This window comes from Contarinia nasturtii, unplaced genomic scaffold, assembly GCF_009176525.2.
Source record: "Contarinia nasturtii isolate CC-2019 unplaced genomic scaffold, AAFC_CNas_1.1 Cnas_scaffold_695, whole genome shotgun sequence".
Taxonomy (NCBI): Eukaryota; Metazoa; Arthropoda; class Insecta; order Diptera; family Cecidomyiidae; genus Contarinia; species Contarinia nasturtii.
Genome location: NW_022198046.1, coordinates 4,768,231 through 4,787,372, shown reverse-complemented (window position 1 = coordinate 4,787,372; position 19,142 = coordinate 4,768,231). Strand labels below are relative to the sequence as shown.

Genomic DNA, 19,142 nt, shown 5'->3' with positions numbered 1-19,142 from the left:
ATAATACGATGGCTGAAAAAAATGTGATTTAAAACTCAATCAATTTTTCACATGCCTTCGAGCTCTGATTTTATAAAGAGAAAAAAATAATTAAATGTTTTTTAAAAAAATGATGTTTTAATTGAAATATTAGAATGTTGACTGAGACTGCGGCCAGCGCCATCTATCGTCGATACTTTCATCGAAGCGAAACAGCTGCGCGAAACGCTTAGATACCTCCCTCCATTGGAATGTGACAGTTGACATATTGTTTGGTATCCTAACGATGCTATTTAGTTTGTTTGTTTGGTAGTTCGTTGTTATTGGTTTTATGTTTTGAACGAAACTATTGAAGTGATACATTTTTATAGAATATTTGCACGAAATTATTTTAAATTCAATGAATAGATAGAGTCAATTTTGTTTTGAAGTGTTTTTATTTTGTTTTCAGTAGAAATAGATTTTCGCCGAAATAATGAATGCCGGCAAAGAGAATGATAATAAATGTAAGTGAACACCACTTCGAAACTTATCTCCTAATGGCAGAAATGTCATGAAAATAAAAATAAAACTAATTTATTTTTCATTTGCAGCTGAACAAAATGCACTGTCCGCAAATTTGTCTCAAAATAAAATGGCAAATAGATTGAATGGAAGTAAAGTGGCCGATCCACAAAAAGTAGTGGCAAAGCCACGTACAACAACACAAAAGACTGGTAAAACTCCGAGTGCAATAAATGCTGCATTCAAAGCAACAAAGTCAACCACGGCTACCGCGACAAAAATCACAAAATTGGTACTCAAGCCAAAACCCACCGCACCGAAAAGTTCGTTAACGTCGAAAGTGACAACGAAAAAATATATCACAAAACCGGTTTCGATAAAATCAAGGTCAACCATGATTTCGCATGAATCGACATTTCGCATACAAAGCATTAAAAAAACATTGCCAAGTAAAAAGCAAAGCGACCAAAACGAACTGATTCTGATGAAAAATGAACAGATCTCACAGCAATTGATTGTAAATGCAAATAGTTCAAAGATTAATGAAACATTGACGCTGAATAAACCATACGAAACGGTACACTGTGAACAAAATTCAAACGAAATGTCAGTGAATGTAACCAAAATTATGGACAGTCCAATTTTACAAGAAATCACACAAGCCGTTGTAAATGGTTCGAATTTAGTGAAAAGTCCAAAAAAACATTGTGAAAATAATGCAAAATGCAAATCAAAATTTTATGATCCGATTAAGGCACGACAATTTATACAAATGCAAAAAGAACAGCGTAAACAAGCTGACAAAGAGAAATCTAATGCACCGGCCAGCAAGGAAGAGATTAAACAACGACTATCTGCTTTGCGGAAGAATACGTTGGAAATTCTTGAGAAAAATGTACAAAAAGCAAAAAAAAGTAATGTTCAAACGAGAAAATTGAATACATTCACACCGAAAGCAACAAAAATAAGCACGCATCAACAAAAAGGTAAGAAAAAAAAATATTTTCACTAGTTTTGCTTGCAAAAGTACCGGTAGCGCGTTTTTTTAATCTCGGATTTTTTTTTTTAAATGTTTGATAAATATGCAATTGAATTTAATTCCAGATTCACATCCAAAAAAGACGAAAGAGACTCCAAATGCTTTGAAAACACCTTTGATGAGATTTCAATCAAAAGTGTCGCCCTCACTTGCTCTTACGCCGTCAAAATTTTTGCCATCGATTAAGACTGATAAAATTCGCATTGGTATATTGCGCCGCACAGAAGGAGAATCTCCGACTATCGAAAATGACCTAGCTGAAGATGAAATACCACCCATTGGCAGTGCCAATATCGAACCCAATCATTCCGTATCAAATGCTGATTTTAATTTATCGCCTGAAAAATCCGTCCATAACACGTCATTCAAAAGTAAATCAGTTCAATGTGAATTTGAGCTCAAAGTGCCCGACACAGTTCCATTAAAATCATCACTATTGCATGAAAGAAACGGTATGCAACATGAGTTTGTTGAAGAAAATGACGGGCAGTATGAAGGTGCATCAAAACCCAGAGAAATTCCATTTTGGTTACGTCCAACACCAGTGCAGCCATACCCGTACAATTTTATCGTAGCAGTCCGAAAGAAATTAGAATCGATTACAAATCCCGTATTTGGTCCATGCAGGCAATACCAATGGCCAGATCCACATGAAACATCGTTTCACAGCCCTGTAGCGCAGCCGGACAAAGTGTTTTCATCGAATTATCGCCGTAATTTCGATCGAACACAAAGTGAATCGGAAAAGTCAATGAATGAAAATATTAAATCAAACGACATTGAAGATGAAGATCAAAAGGAATATGAAATGGATTTCTCGTCGGTAACATTTGAATCGAAACGAAATCGCAGTAACAATCGCTCGAAATCAAAACGAAAAACTATGAATGGTTCACAGGACACACTATCCATATCGTCTGGCATTTTGTCTCATTCGAGTCCAGAGAAGAAGGTACGAACAACTACATCGGACGATATACATGATGAAAAGGACAATGACGAACGACAACCGAGCCCATTAACAACCGATAACGTTGATGGATTGCACATAACAAGCCGAAGTTTATCGCAACATGAACGCATTTCAAATGCAAACAGTGTGGTTAGTCGTCAATCAATTATATCAAGTGTTGCATCTCATATAAATTTCAGCAGAGGTAAAGATTACAGTGAGCAAAGCATACCAAGTTTACATAAACTTAGTCAACAACACAGTGTAGCACAACTATTGAATGATTTTAAAACAAGTTTATCGGCGGCCATTGAAGCCAATCAACGTTTGCATGAAATGCTTTCAAATCCACCATCGAGCAGACAGTACAGTGATGATTTTGAGCATGAAAGCGATAATAAACAAAGTCATATCAGTGAACGAATCACGGAAACACATGAAAATACCAGCATTCCATCATATAAATCTTCGTATATCGTTAGTGCGACGCAGACGAATGGTCCAACGAGTGAAGAGAGAAGTGATGAGTGCAATAGCAGCACATCCACCAAAATAGCCGAAGATGTTATTGTAGTTTCATCAAATCGAGAAAGCATTCCGACAAATCAAAATGAAGAGAGTACACAAAAAGGTGGCAGCTCACAAATATATGAAAGTTCGCGCACGCCAAAAGACTCCTCAACAATGATTGAAGAGAAAATTGACGATTATCAATCGAGCGAATCACCAACAAACAACGATTTGAAAAGTGTTTCATTATCGATTGCCAAAAAATCGGCACCAACTAGCGATGACACAGATCAAGCCTCAAATGCCATAGAATCGTTTAATAAACAAATCACCGGCGATCCAGATATGGCCAACAAAAGCGTTGCCAACGATATTTTTGATGTTTTCAATAAAACCGAATTGAATTTGAATGGTGATGCAAACAAATCGCTTTGGTCAGAGCATAATATTAGTTACTCCACATTGGGAGCGGTGAGTGTTCCTCTTTACTTTTTTTAACAATCCTCTCGTTTATTAATTGGAAATAATTTTTAACTCTACCCTCTTGCACCCGTTTATATTATAGTGCGATCAACTTCTAAAGACCGAGACACGAAAGAGTCAGGATTTGGCGTCGATGTTGAAAATCCGTGAAAAATCGCTCGTCGATCGATTCAAAGGGCAAATTGCATGGTTAGAGCTGCAAAAGCAAAAATTCAAAGAATGCGGTTTGACAGCCGAAATCACAATGATAAAGAAAAAACAGCGAGCTCTATTGCTGCGCTTGAATAACGATCGTCAAGAATTGCATCGCATTCTAAAAGAGCGTCAACAAATGGATTCGGCAAAAAATTCGTCGCTTGTCAACTACAATATATCACAAATGAGCACAAACATGAGCATTCGTCGCACGTCGATTGCAAAGCAATTAAATGATACTACAGGCAAACGAGCCGTAAAAGCAATTGAATTACCCGGCGGTGGGACTGCACTTGAAACGTATGTTTTCTTTCATACAACAGCAATTTAATTTTTCATTCGATATTTTATGTGGCAAAAATCAATTTAAATAAAATTAATTACAATTATGTATATGTTTCCATTTCGGTTTCAGTATGTTACAAAAACGGGAAAATGAATTGCGACGTCGGCGTGAGTATGTGGAAAAACTATTGAGATGGCATCAACGATTGGATGTTGAAGAGAGTGAAGTGATAAAAATGGAACAAATGATCATGTTCATATCCACTAGTGACGTTTATCAAACAACTTCACGTGAACAAATCAATGACACACTTTCAATAACCGTACAACATACAAAACGAACGAACTGTCATCGCAGCACCGATAACAGTTCAGTACATGAACGTTCGCAAACAAATGTCAATGATTCAATTACAATGGAACGAACACGTTTTGAGCATAAAAAACAAAAGCAAATCCATAACATTGAAAAAAGTTTAAATACTTTGAAAATGATATCATCGCGAAGTATTTCATCGGACATTGAAGGTGGTTCGAATGCAGATGATTTTGTAGAGATTTATGGTCGACAATTGAATAAATTATGGAAGCGATTAACCGGTGAATATGAGAAAAAATACTCACCCGATAAAGTGTATACATTAAACAAATCGGATTTGGAACGATTGTATGAACAAGCGAAATCCGTTGTTTTACAACAATTTCACGTGAAAGATGAATTGAAGCGTCGTCTCATTGATAATTCCATGTCATTTATTGATGCAAGTCAGCAGAATAGCGTGTCAATGCCACAATTGTCCGAAACAAAAGATGAAAATATCGATCGAAAAACCGAACCGGAGATTAATGTGCCAACATTGAATTTGGCCAGCTCACCAGAACCAAGAGACAATGTTAATTCAGACACTGATCAAGGTTATTACTTTTCGAATAGTATCAATGAAGAAATTAGCGAAGAGAAGAACCAATCAAAACCTGAACCTCAAAGTGTTGAACCATCAGATGGTATGTCGGCAAATGTTGAAGGTAGTGAAATTCAGACAGAACAAGCTATCGAAGAGGAGGATGAACATAGTGAAAGCGTACAAGAGGATGTTGAATCAGATATTACAGAAGATTCACTTAATAAAGCAAAAACATCGACCGTTGAAGATATTAGCCCAACGGAAATTGAAACTACTTCTCAAGTTAATGAATCTCAGACAATTGAAAGTGAGATTCCATCAGCCATTGAAAGCAGCACGTCAACCATTCCATTTGAATTGAATTTATCTGATAAGAATAACACACAATTGATTGAAGAGACATCATTTCCAAACATAGATATTCAAACGACCGTTTCGAGCATTGTGGAAAGTGACATCGTTTCACCAGAAAAAAAATCATCATCGCACTCGCGTCTGACGGACAAGCAAACGTATCATTCAAATGATTTCGAAGAGAGTAAAAGCCTAACCTCAATTTCAACAGCAACTGTCACAAAAGTAACAACAACAACCACCCCAACGGTATCTCAATCCACGGAAAAGACGATTACACCGACAACCGAACCATCGAAAGATTTAGAGGAGCGCTTAATTCTGATTGATGAAGGGCTAAAAGAGCTCAGTGAAACGATTTCACATTCACCGATCTTAAAAATTGAATCAGAAATTACGAACGGCAGTAAAAGCATTGACACCGAAAAATCAAGCGTCACAAGTGTGTCATCATCAGACAATGAGAGTAAACAAGATGACGAAATTAAGACGATAGAGAGTATTGAAAAGAGTGAAGAAAATTCAGAAAATTGTGATGAGAAAACGGTTGAAAGTGAAACACCAACAGAATCGACATTGAATGAACCAACGAGCATTGGCACATCAAATGGTGCGCCAAAAGTTGATTCAGATGAGAGTACCGATAGCATCGCAGCCGAAATTGCTGCCAGCAAGGAGAACATCCAAACATCAACCGAATTATTATTGCAGAAGCGACCTTATCAATATACATTAAGTGCCAGTTCGATAGATTACAACAAAGTTCCAGAGGCTGCTCTAAAACGTTCACAAATTCCATTGGAATCAGAGGTAAAATTAAAAAAAGAAGACACTTTTGAAATCTAAGACACATCTCATACTTTTTTTTAACATTTCAGATAAAAACGGCAGAACAGTCGACTGCTATGTTTCCATTTCTACGTGAAATTCCAAACAAACCACCGCCACCATATCCAGTGCATCGTCAATTGCCAAAAACACCAAGTGATGACCGCATTAAAGAGATTGTTAATCGTCGCGTCGAAGAGTTGTATGAGAAACTGAATTCACCACAATCACCAGAGACGCCAATTCGAAATGATGCAACATTCGTCAAATCGCCAACACTATCGATTTCAAGTCCCGATTCACCGGCTACACAAGACGATCCAAACATTTTCGAACGCATTATACTAGATAGCTGCGAAGAAATTATGCAAGAAATCAGTGCCCAAGAGAAACAACTAACGGGCATATTTCGACAACCGTTAACCTTCTATAAACCACCGAATCGACTGAAATGTTTCCAACAACACACGCTCAGGCGAATTTTTAAATTACTTAATCGGCCAAGCGGCGACTCGATAAATAGCGACGAATCAAAATCGTATAGTGGAATGCGTTCATTTTTGCCATCACGAGTGGCTCAATTGACATTTAACAATCGTCGAAAACGTGATGCTGTCGATGACATATTGATTCAAGAACTGTACGAAGATGAAGCACGTTGGACAAATTTCGATTTGGAGGAAAAAGAAATCAGAGAAAATGTTGCTGATCTAAAAACCTTATTGGCCGACGATTCATCATCATTTATCAATACAACAAACACTGAATAGGATATATATATATTTTTGTTGTCTTTTAGGTTTTGGTAGTAGAATTTACCAATTTTTGCATTTGTAATAGTTTTACACATCATATTACATATATTATTGTGTCAAATCGGAAATATTTTGTTTTTTGTTTTTGTAATAATGAACTTTTTTTCTACATTCTCTGTGAATTTTTCAAATAGCACGCATGTTGAATACGACTAGATTGCACGAATAATAAAAGAAAAACATTTTTATAAAACAACATTATGGTTTTTTTTTTCATATTTATTGTATGTAAACAATGCCCTCATGTCACGACATGGCTTTTGTACCATTTCAAAAAGCATTGATAAGCTGCTTACAGATGCTTTTCGTAGAAAGCATTGGCATTTTGATTAGTATGCTACTGTAACTGAAATATTGTTTTGTCGTCCCGTAATGTTTACAAATGCGTTGGGTTTTGACTTGAATATTGAAACCACTCCCAGTAATTTCTCAAGGGCAATGCGAAATGTACGATACGTGTCCACTGTCCATTCGGAATGTTTTGTTTGAATCTACTTTTTTGCTCTTGTGTAGTAACATCCACATAATTATGCAAAATGTAATGGTTAAAAAATCTCCCCAAGGAATACTAAAGTATTTCGTTCAACTCAACGGTTCAATGTAAATGAACGGCTTCTGAAAACATTTAGATGTGCAGAGAAAATGATCGACAATAATCGTATAAAACAATCACTCGAATGTCTTCAATGGTCGACTCAAATCAACTGAGCTACAACTGAATGGCACACAAGAGACTCAATTAACAAATAAAATGGTTTGTATATGCGATGTGTGAAAAAGGACTGATGCGAATACTGAAGTTGTGGCCAACACTGCATTAGCAAATGTACATATCAAGCGTTGATTACAGGAATAAACAATGAACATATTATAATACAAATGAAAGAAAGACGAGGGATTCGATACGAGAAAACACACACATAATAATAACCACAAATATAAAGTTCGAAAATGTGAAATGGAACCAACTAAGAATTAACAGTGTATTCTCTTTGCCAGAAATACTAATGAAAGAATCGAAAAAGTCTCAACACATTTTCCAAATTTTGGTAAATAAAAAAGCGATAAATGGACATTTTGTAATTTTTTTATGGAACGAACCTTGTTTTGTAAGACCGCAGACCTTCGTACGGGTTTTGAAAGATTAAATGCCAATTTTTTTATTTAAAGAACTAGTGGATCGAACGGTTTCGGATTAACTAGACTCTACTGTATATATGTATTCAACGAAGACAAAAATCGAATCAAAATGAATGTCATAGCTCCTTTTAATATGAAAATCGAACACAATTCAAACATAAAATAAACACTTTTGGCAAACGCCTTTTCTCTCCCTTCCTCCTTTTCCTTTTCTCTTTCCTTCTTTCTCTATTTTTCTCATTTCTTTTTCGATGTTACAGAGAGTGTGAAATATGTTAAGTAATGTCTGTGCAAAGGTTCTCATTGTCAACATGAAAATGATAGGGGGTGTGATGTCTCAACTTTAAATACAATCCAATAACAATGGAAATATATCCAATTCAATGTTGGACTAACGTTCACCAATCACGCATATACCCACTGCTGTGCCGTTGAATGGCAGCGTATAAATAATGCCATAACAAAATGTTCAAATGCGATCAAAATTGATTTTTGCCGTTTTATTTTATTTTCGTAGCGTCAACGAAACGAAAGAAGAAAAAAAAAAACAATCTGGTTGTTTTTGCGATTGGATGTTATCTCCAATCGATTGGAGATGTTCATCTGTCGAAAACGCATCACAATCAAAAGTGAAGATGAAAAATTAAGGCAAAATTGGAAACAGTTGGAGAGCGACTCACATTTGGATGTGCATATGGATGTGCTTGTGTATGTATGTCTGTTAATCAATATGTTCGTCGAATAGAAATTGCCTATTTATCGTGAAATCGTTTACAAATCGTTTTGTTCGTTTTTTCCTCCACAAGACCAAAAAGACAAATCACACTCACATTTAATGTCAATTTGTTGTATTCCACGATTTCCAATGGTCGAACAACACAAAAACATATTTGAACGATTTTTCTCCTCGGTCAAAATCATATTTATTATTTTGTGAATCAAACGAAGAATCAACCATGCCTGAATTTGATACTCGTTTTCTATGCCATCCCAACAAGCAACAAATAGCCACGATGTACGAACAAAACGAAGTGAATATTGAAGGGGAAAAATGCTTTTTGCTGATTGCAGCAAATTGAATATCTTTTCAGAACCGAAATTGACACATCCGTACACAAAAGCAAGAAGGAAATGAACAGAAAAACGCACACATAAAACAGACCCATTTGTGTGTGGGTGGCGCGAGAGCACACCGTTAAATTTGAATGTATTGAATGTAATGAAATGAAACGAATAAATGAATGGTGATTCAAAATGTAATAACAATTTAATCAAATTCTATTCATATGGAAAATCGTGCTACAAAGTTAATCAAACGTACCACGCATATGAATGGATGGCAAAGCAGGCCAAAACACTAAACGAAAAATCATCCGAGATAGTCATATGTGGAAACTGGCAAATCGTTGTATGTATGTGTGTTTGCATGTAAATTGATATGAAATGTATGCAAGAGAAATTTAAACTTTTCTTGCTTTTTTGTACGTGGTCGAATCAATTGAACATAAATTAGGATATCTCGAACGGAATTCAATTTACCGTACATTTAAGAATGAATTGTATACGTATTCGTTTGCCGGCTCTAGTATAAAAATATTGCATAACAGTGAATAATAAACAGTCTGCGTTTATTGATAAATTTTGCATCACTACAATATACAACGTTTGTTCACCGCATATAAAAGTCGAGAAAAATATGAAAGAGATTGTCCTACATTTGTATATTGAACTTTTCTGCATCTCACACAAAATAAACATTTTCTATAAACCTTTTCGAAAGAATCAATAAAAAAAAATCAATCTGTGCACTGAGCATCTTTCTGTAAAAATTCTTCTGTGTTTTGATGGTTGTTCATTTTTTTCATCGATACCAATTTTTTTATCACACACTTGACGTCTGAGTTAAAGAAGAAGAAAAACGCTCACGAATACGCATATTTATTGGGTTTATGTTTTGTTGTTGTTGGTGGTGGTGTACTTTCGTCAAAAAAGTAACATTATTTGAATGTATATTAAAAAAAAAATTCAACAAAATTGCTTTTTCCCTTCTTCAATATCAAAAACAATAAAACGAATGTAGAGCTGACTGAAAGGAGGAGAGAGAAAGTGAAATATAGAAACAAAAAGGAGTAACGAGAACGACGTTCATGCATTAAACATATGAGATTGTGAGCATGCCTATTCTATTTGATTCCCATATCGTCGTAAAATTTGTATGAGACGGGACTTGAAGGCGTTGTAAACTCATGGAAAACACAAACCAAGAAAAATATGAGACAAGAAAACAATGCACATCACGAACACAGCAGATAAATACGCATCCTTCCACTGCCATCACCATCCTCGAACACGGTAGAAGAGAAAAAAAGTGGCCAAAAAGAAATGGTCGCAAGCAACATTTTTGTGTAAATAACGTATGACTCCTAAGTGAAAAAGTGAATATCGTGCACATTCGATCGGGATTGCACGCAAACAATATAAATATAATTCACTATTATTTATATTACATTTTCTTGGTGTGTACAGTCTGTACGCCAGGGTGCATGTTACATGGGACTTTGTGTTTCTGAATGCGAGCGCGAAAGTGGCACTAGTGCAATTATGTTTGCAAAATATAAGAAGAGCAGTAAATTTTCATTTTTCACAGCCTTATTAAGGACTGTTCACTGCATGAAGCGACAAACGATGAAGATAGAGTTGATTCAAATGCAATAACCCTCCCTCTCCCAATTCACGTACTCACATTCAATCGTATGTATACGTGTTCGAAGTTTATGCATTCCGCATTTCTTCGGCGCGCATCATTTTTGACGACAAATCGTAGTTTTTTTCAACGAAAGAAAAAAAAAAATGTTGATCGCATGCATGAAAACAAGAGGAAAACAACAACTTATAATTCAATGGTTGAGAAATGATTATCGGGTATCGATGAAATATTCGCTCCCTTGCACAACTAGCGGTGCATACTTGCGGTGTGTATGACGCGATTCGATTGTGGTATCCATGCCATATACTCATAAACTGCATATAACTCTTATTTATTTTGCATATATCAAATAGACTGTCTGAAATGTTGCATGTATCTCGACGTTGCACGTCGAATAAATAATGCACAAACAAGATTCCATTCGGCTTTTATTTGGAAAATTCTTCCACTCTATCTTTTTTCATCCTCATTCCAACTTACTTACTTCGTCGCCATGCTCGTTCGCTCTCTTAGCGAATGCTATTCGCACATTCTATATTGAATGCACATAGTATGTGTGTGTAGTGCACACGCCTTCGGGGAATTTATGCTTTCCCTTCAATGTTTTATCCGAAATGGAATATTTTTTGAGCCAAGTACGGTTGTGCAGATAACTCACATACTTTAAAGAAAAATATGCAAAATATTTTGAAACGAAATGCTATTTTCAAAACCCCCACAACATCAGCGAACAACACGAAAAGTCAGATATGAAATAACATTTGGCACATATTCCGAGCAAGTATGCAATTGACCTCGATTGCGGAGCTGGACGTAAACGCTTATGATTTTCGTGTTTGTTGTTCTTTTCAGCAAATTTCCATTTTCATCTGAATTTAAACAAATTTCAAGACATTTCCATCGAAATTGAAACGATTTTTATCAACATTATTTTGCATCCAAGAATGTAATATGGATGTAATCAGAACAAAGACGAACAAGACACTGTCATTTAAATGTATACATGCGAAAGTGCATACACACAGAGACGCTTAGAATTTCATCATCGTTGAGTACTAATATTAGAAAATTATTATGTACGTATCATTTTTTTTATCTCTGTTCAATGAGAAATGTCAAATTGTTACATTTGGAAATCGATTTTATAAAAAAAAGTGTAAAAAGAGATCCATTTTTTATGAATAGCAGAATACAATGTTCGAATATAGACATTGTATCTCAAATTTAACAAAGGTCATTTTTTGCATGAAAAATTCCATCACTCATTTTCAGACACGCATTTTTATCTCATTTTTTTGTGAAATTCCATCGACCAAAAAAAACTGCACTCGACGGAAAATTGCGATTATATAATTAATGCGTTAGGACGTTGACTACGTCGTTCGTATGCCATGCAATGGAATGGCAACCGACAAATAATATGGCACTGATAAAAGCAATCGCGTATAATGGAAAAACATCAATGTACAAGAGCAACATAAAAAACAATCGAAATAAAATGCATTCGGTGAATGCAAATGGCAGACAAAAATATCTCCCGCCGAAAAAAGTCACTAAAATTAGCTTAATCACTATGTATGGATTTATTTTGTTTTATGTTCGAGTGAAACAAATAAGCGTAGCCTCCGGTTTGGTAATGGTAAACGAACGAACAAAAAAGCGCATACACGGAATTAACAAAAATGGATCGCATTGAAGTGGCACGTGAACGTCGAAGCTTCGCTTTTGCAATACAAATTCCAAAATGATACATTTTGCTACATTACAATTTTCTCTCTAGCATTTTAATCTTTTATTGAGGTTTTTTCCCTGAAAAACTTTTTGGTTCACAATTTTATTTTTAAAATCTGCATCGAGTAGTTCAAGTGTGTATGTATGTTTGTGTGGTTCGACGTTCAGATGCGACATTGTTTCAAACCAATAACCAAATTTATGTGAAAATAAAAGCGAATAAAACTTCTCTTATCGAATCTGAAATTCTACCGAAATGAGCGAAACAAAACACGCACATGCCAAACACCAAAAAATATATATGCAACAACAAAGGCTCACTGTTCGAGACTGATGAAACACTGCAAAAATGAAATCACAGAATGGGCCAAATAGGCACAAAATAAAAACAATAATGTTTTTTTTTGTTAATATTGGCATTTGAATACCATCGCGAACGATCAAAGAACTTAAAGTATGAGAGAGTGTGTGAGAGAGAGAGAGTGAGAGGAAAAAGTCAAGCACAATAAATCGCTTTGTGCATGCCATGAATTTTGGTAGGGCGTTTTTCTGCACACTTTGTTTTTATCCACCACTCGTGGATTGGTTTTTATCCTCATGGTATCCCATCAATACAAATATTCTATGAATATATCATATTATTCCACAAATTATCATCACATGAGCACTTTGGTGCTATATTCGATCATTATTGTTACCTACCATAGCTTTTTTGCCATATTACTTTTAATCCATCTTCGGTTACCAATGCCAATCTAACTATTTTTATTAGTTGAAGCTCTTTTCTCCTGTTTTTGCAAATGTTGCTATTTTCTGCAGATTCTTAGTTGAAAATCAATAAATCAAAGATTCAAATAACTGTTTCTTCTTTCTTTCTGTTTTTCAGAAAATATTTTTAAGTTTCAACTAAATATTTTGTAAATCATTCATTCCCAATAAAGTTTATACACTTCACATTGTATTGAAAATAAAACAATCATTTAAAAATAATATATAATTTAGAATTTTCAAAAGAGTTATAAGGCTTACAATCAGACCTTAGCCTGATTTAACTGCACTTCCTATAATACCTATTGGATGCATATGTGATAAAAAATGAATGTCACATAAACAAGGGTCGAGGTGTATGAAATTGAAACTAGAAATAAAATCTCAAAATCGACAAAATGGGCAGAATGATCAAAATATGTTTGTGGTTGGTATTTGTTACACTCCAGCAGCAACTTTAATTGCCTGAAAATTCTGTAGCAATTGCTCTTTTTTTTCTTGCAATCGCATCAATTCTAGTACAGGCTTCGAAATCAATTTGTAGTCGTTGAAAATGGGGTTTTAAATTGTTTCCGCATTTCGGTGCACACAATCGCGAACAATAATAAATGTTGTGAAAAGTAGAAAGGGAGAGAGCACAAATCGACAATGGTTACATATGTGCGGAAATTTCATATTTGATGCAACATGACTTTGGTTTTCATTTCGTGGGATTAAAAGCATTTGTCAGACGCATACATACACTCTCTCTCACAATAATGTACTGTTGTAGCTAAGCATTTAATGGCATTTTTTTTCTTTATGTTTCCAAACGAATTCGGATGCAATGATTTTTAATTCGTTTCCAAAAGGGCATTGCAAACATTACACTTCGAATATATTGGTGGAGCAAAATGATGCTGAAAGCTTTTTGCTTGTTAAAAATTACATGAAAATTGTGAAACGGTATCGCGATGTTCACAGATGTTCAGCCGGTCACAATGTATTTCTTTGGAATGGTTTTACGTGGTTTTTTCTCTATTTTTTTTTTCATTCATTTTTTTTTTTCGCGTACTAGCGATATTACTTGTTCGTACTCGAGAATATATGAAATATGTTTGAAAAATTGAGTTTATTATCGTCAAAAAATATCCGATAATACTATTCTTTTGGATGCTTGCCTATTTTGTGTGTGTGTGTGTGTTTGTGTATGTAGAAAGAGCAGAGTCTATTCATGCGGCGTGTAATTTAAGTGTTGAAATGGACGAATGGAATGTTCGTCGTTTTGAGGTTAAAAGATTGGTAACGAATGATAAATGGCTTACAGTTATTCCATTTTCATTATTGCAGCACATTTTTCATAAACGTAAAAGAAACACAGTTTGTCTATAGCATTAACACATTTTATGTTGTATTGGCTTTGAAATTGTACGCATATATTGTATATTTGATTTGTTGGAATTGGCATGAAATTTAATGCAGCTTTTGCAATCATCTAGCTGAATATAAATTTGATGCATGAACTATTGTTCCTGTAACAGCGTGCGATCTGTGCAAAAATGAATTTGGTTCGAGTGCCAAAATCGGAGTTTGTTTTTTTTTCTTTTGATGAAAGAAAAATACGCCACTTTTTTACTGCATTATAATTTTAGAATTGTGTATAAATAATACAGGTCGTTGCGCTTTTCAATCGGCACAAAGAGATGAAAAAAACAAGTTTTGATGACTTTTGCACTCACTTGTGTAATGTGTGTATTGCAGCCCTTCAACCGGTTAATTTTGATTCAATTGAGCAGAAGAAAAAAAGCAGAACCGAGAGTGCACGGGTGAAATTGAAATTAATGGTCAATGCACATTTTGTAAACTATTTGCACTTATTGCTCTATCTCCTAGCGCGAGAGAAGGAGAGGGCCAAAGAGTCACGGAATTGTTGTAGATGTTCGCCCATTAACCCACGCCCGTGTGTGTGTGTACATCCATGCCATTGACTCGGCATTATATTGATTGCATTCACATTCGTTACAAAACATTAAAAAAGCACGTTCGGCGGTTCACTTTTCTTGATGTGCTATTGTTGTTGCAAACAACGCAACGGAAATTGTCGTTATATGTGAATTTCATGTGACACAGACACACATACACATGAAAAATCCCAAACCAAATGTAAAATATAAAATTCTAACATGTACGCTTCTACAGAGAAAAGAACACACATAGAATTGGGACCACCATGCAATTCTCTCTCTCTCTCTTTTTTGCCGCAGCAGCAGCATGGCGTTAAAGACATGTGGAAATGTTGGCAATGACAAAACCAAATAGTCCACCGAATAAACTTCAAATAACACTGGTATCCTGACGACGACACTGGAGAAGAAAAACCAAATCGGTAGAAAGAAAAAATGTGTTCTGCAAAACGAATTGAGAAGAGTGAATGAAAAAAAAGCGAAGCATCAAAATTGAAAATGAAACAGAAAATTGCTATAAAATATATTACAAATAACAAAAATAAGAGAAACATTGGAAAAACACACTTGCTTCGACGAAATAGAATTATAGTGTGAGAACGAAGCAAAAAAAGAGAGTAATAATGTGAATGGAGACAAGAGACGAACATACAAAAAAATATAGTGAAACTTCGGTTAGATGATAGTTGCACAGCGCACAGTATGAAATGAATTTAATGGCAGGATGAGGTGAAACGACTGTTCACAAGCAAGAAGAAACGAAATAATTTCAATGCGCTTTTTCCGACTCTCAACATCTTACATGAGCACAAACATCATCCACAACGAGCAGAGACACTAAGGTTCAGTGCAAAACGTAAATGTTGCACAGGCAATTAACTCTGCAAGACATTGCACTTGATGTATTATACGCGTCGAGCGACTTCCATTCATTCTTTTTTCCATGGCGTTCTCTCACCCCCTCCCCCTCTCTTGCTCTTCCAATCGTTTTCACGCTCTCTTGTACGTGTATGATGTTTTACTATCCAGTTTTCGTGCTGATATTTTTTGTGGCATCTTTTTTACCGTGTCATCGACAAAGTGGGACCAACGACAGAAACAATGCTGCAAAAAAAAAATATCGCATCATTTCATGACAACGAAATACAGTTGGAACGTATTGCAAAGATCACATATGAGATATCATATTTGAATCTACTCTAAGTTCGTCTGCTGGCACATATTTGCAAAAAAAGAATGTAAGAATAAATACTGATAATACATTCTACTTCTATTGCTCGCACGATAAAATGAGCGCAAAAGAAGTGTACAACAATATGCAAAATCAAGAATAAAAAAAGAAAAGAATGACGCGATAAGAGAAGATATGGCAAAGTCGGCCATTTTTGTTACCTAAGTTGTACAATGCTTTGCACAAATTTAAATCGTACAACTTCGCAATTTGGCATTAAAAGCTTTCTTGTGTGCGTGTTTGTATGTCTGTATGTCTGTGTCTTTATTGCGAAACTTCAGCACAAAAATAAAAGTGAAAATAAACGAAACGAAACAAAATATATTGAAAGCGATTTTTTTTTTCAGTTTGGACGATGAAGTTTTATAAAATTGAAAATTTCAAAGCGCAAATCGGCTTAAAAGATATGCACTGAACTTTGTAACGAGAATTTTTGTTGTTACTTCCCTTTTTCTTCTATTTTCCTGTTGTATTTTTTTCTCGCTCACTTATTATGAAGCAAAGTTTTAAAAACAATCTCATCACAGTAGACAGGTTTCGAAAGTAAATTGCATTAAATATTCGTGCATGAATCATTTCAATGGCAATAGAAAATGAGCAATTATTTGCAGTTAATCAAAATGGAAGCGCGATTTTAACGTCTGCTATAATGTTTGTATCGAATTTGCACTTCTGAATAAAATGAAAATGCACTACAACTCAACTCATCCAATAGAAAATAATCACACCAACAAAACTTTTAATTCACTTAAAGACTCCTTACAGCACCTTTTTTCTACTATTTTTCGCTCGTAAAATTGTATACACCGAAACTTATAAAGTTATGAAAAAATCATTTTCACATTTTCGTGAAAAACACAGAAAACTTGAACACACACACACAGCTCACCTTTTTAGTGCACGAAAGCGTTCCCATTTCAAAGAAGTTCTTTAGTACCTTTTTGGATGTTAAAAGTGTTGCAATACGGAGAAAAATGGTTTCATGTATTTCTTTTCGTTGTTTCATATTTCTTATTGTTTTTGTTTTGGCTTTCAATTTTTCATTATATTTGCCGTAAAGTGGAAAAATAATTTAAGTTGCAACATGAAACAGCCATTTCAAACTTATACAAACACACCTAAAATGACATCAAATGCATGACACATAACATCAAAACTTTTAGCTCATGTCACGCATTTTCTTTATGAGGGCACATGAATGAAAAGGGAGAGAGAGATCCAGTTTCACCGTTAGATGGTTAAATAAACTTTTTTTTAAAGAAAAACGAATACACAGTTTTAACTTCTGCAAACTAGTTTCTTAAAATGTTGAAAACGTCACATTTTCACCATAAATGATTCATAATCAGTTTTATAACATTTTCTGAACACAAAACAATGATAAGATGTTAAGAATGAGTTTCATCACATAATTAAACAACAAGCAATTGCACTCAAGTGATAGATTTGGCCACTTTTAAACAACAAAACAATGAGTATACAGTGTAACCTTACCATGGTGGTAACACAATTTTACAGTTGCCTCCTTTATCTTCGCCAACAGAACATAAAAATGTGTTCTATCAAAAGTATTCCACCATTTGGAGTGCTGAGTTTTTAAAGGTTGATTTTGACTAAAATCAATTTCCGATTTTTTCACTTCAAAGTAATTTATAAAAAAATATTTTGCTACTAATGGCAGCTTTACTATATGTGTATGTACAAGTACATAGAGACAAATTGGCGCAAAGTGCTTCTGGCAATTTGAAAATGGAATTGTGATTTTGAAAAAGTGGGTTTCGTAAATGTTTTTTTAGCTTAAATTTCAATACATGGCCATCTCTCTCTCACACACACTCTACCTCGCTCTTTTTCGTAAAATTATTTCGACACTCTTCAAATAAATGGAGCACATCTGAAGTGTTGAAATTTAATGTTGCCAGGACTTGCCGTAGTGATGGAATCTGAACAAACTAGCACGAAACCAGAGAAACTGACAGAAAATTTAAACACTAATTATTGAGTTTGTTAAAATTAAATTACAAACTTTATTCATCACTCAAGTCACATGTATGCATTTGCAACTAATTCTCCTTCTCTCTGGATCTCTGTCGTTCATTCTCTCTCTCTCTCTCTCTCTCTCTCTCTCTCACGCACACACACAAACTCACATGTAATAGAAATTCGTCGCCACATTCACGCTGCACCCAATTAATTTCCGCATAATGCATAATCATCATAATGGTTGGTTGGATGGTTGGCTGGTACTGAATATGTGTTGAAAAAAAAGTATTATGTAACATGCAAGAACACTTGCACAGATATGCCAACCGTAATGATTTTAAAGCCTGGTATGTCGTACGCTCATTAAACAAACATATATTATACAGTGGATAGTAGTTTTTTTGTTGTTGTTGTTGTTGTTATGTTCATGTACGTTACGTATATCACGACCAAATTAGACCGCTGAGCAATAAAATGGAATATATTCTTTTCATGTATGCCAACGACAAATTGTTTGCTCATTTGCATTATGTATTTTTAATAAATTGTGAAATTATTAAGTGACTTCATTATCGCCTGTGTTTGCATTTCAATTTAGCATTCTCTGTGATGAGCGTAAGTAATGAATTTTTTGCCCGCTGGCCAATCATAAAAGAGGAGAGTTCTAGAAAAACGACACTGCTGAATTCCACTTTTTTCTCTCGTTCATGATAAAAAAGAAACTTTTTTTAGCCGTATCTAATATTGTGTGTCACACAGAGTACTGTTTGACCACATAACTGTGTGTTCA

The 19,142-nt window shown here is 34.9% G+C and overlaps 1 protein-coding gene across 1 annotated transcript; it reads left to right on the top strand.

Annotated features, from left to right (window-relative positions):
- Positions 1 to 311: 311 nt before the first annotated feature.
- Positions 312 to 6,999, top strand: LOC116341158 (centrosome-associated protein 350-like). Its single transcript, XM_031768068.1, has 6 exons — positions 312 to 485; positions 573 to 1,469; positions 1,588 to 3,455; positions 3,550 to 3,962; positions 4,078 to 6,016; positions 6,085 to 6,999. The coding sequence occupies exons 1-6, from the start codon at positions 455 to 457 to the stop codon at positions 6,802 to 6,804; spliced, it is 5,868 nt and encodes a 1,955-aa protein (XP_031623928.1). The 5' UTR covers positions 312 to 454; the 3' UTR covers positions 6,805 to 6,999.
- Positions 7,000 to 19,142: the final 12,143 nt, after the last annotated feature.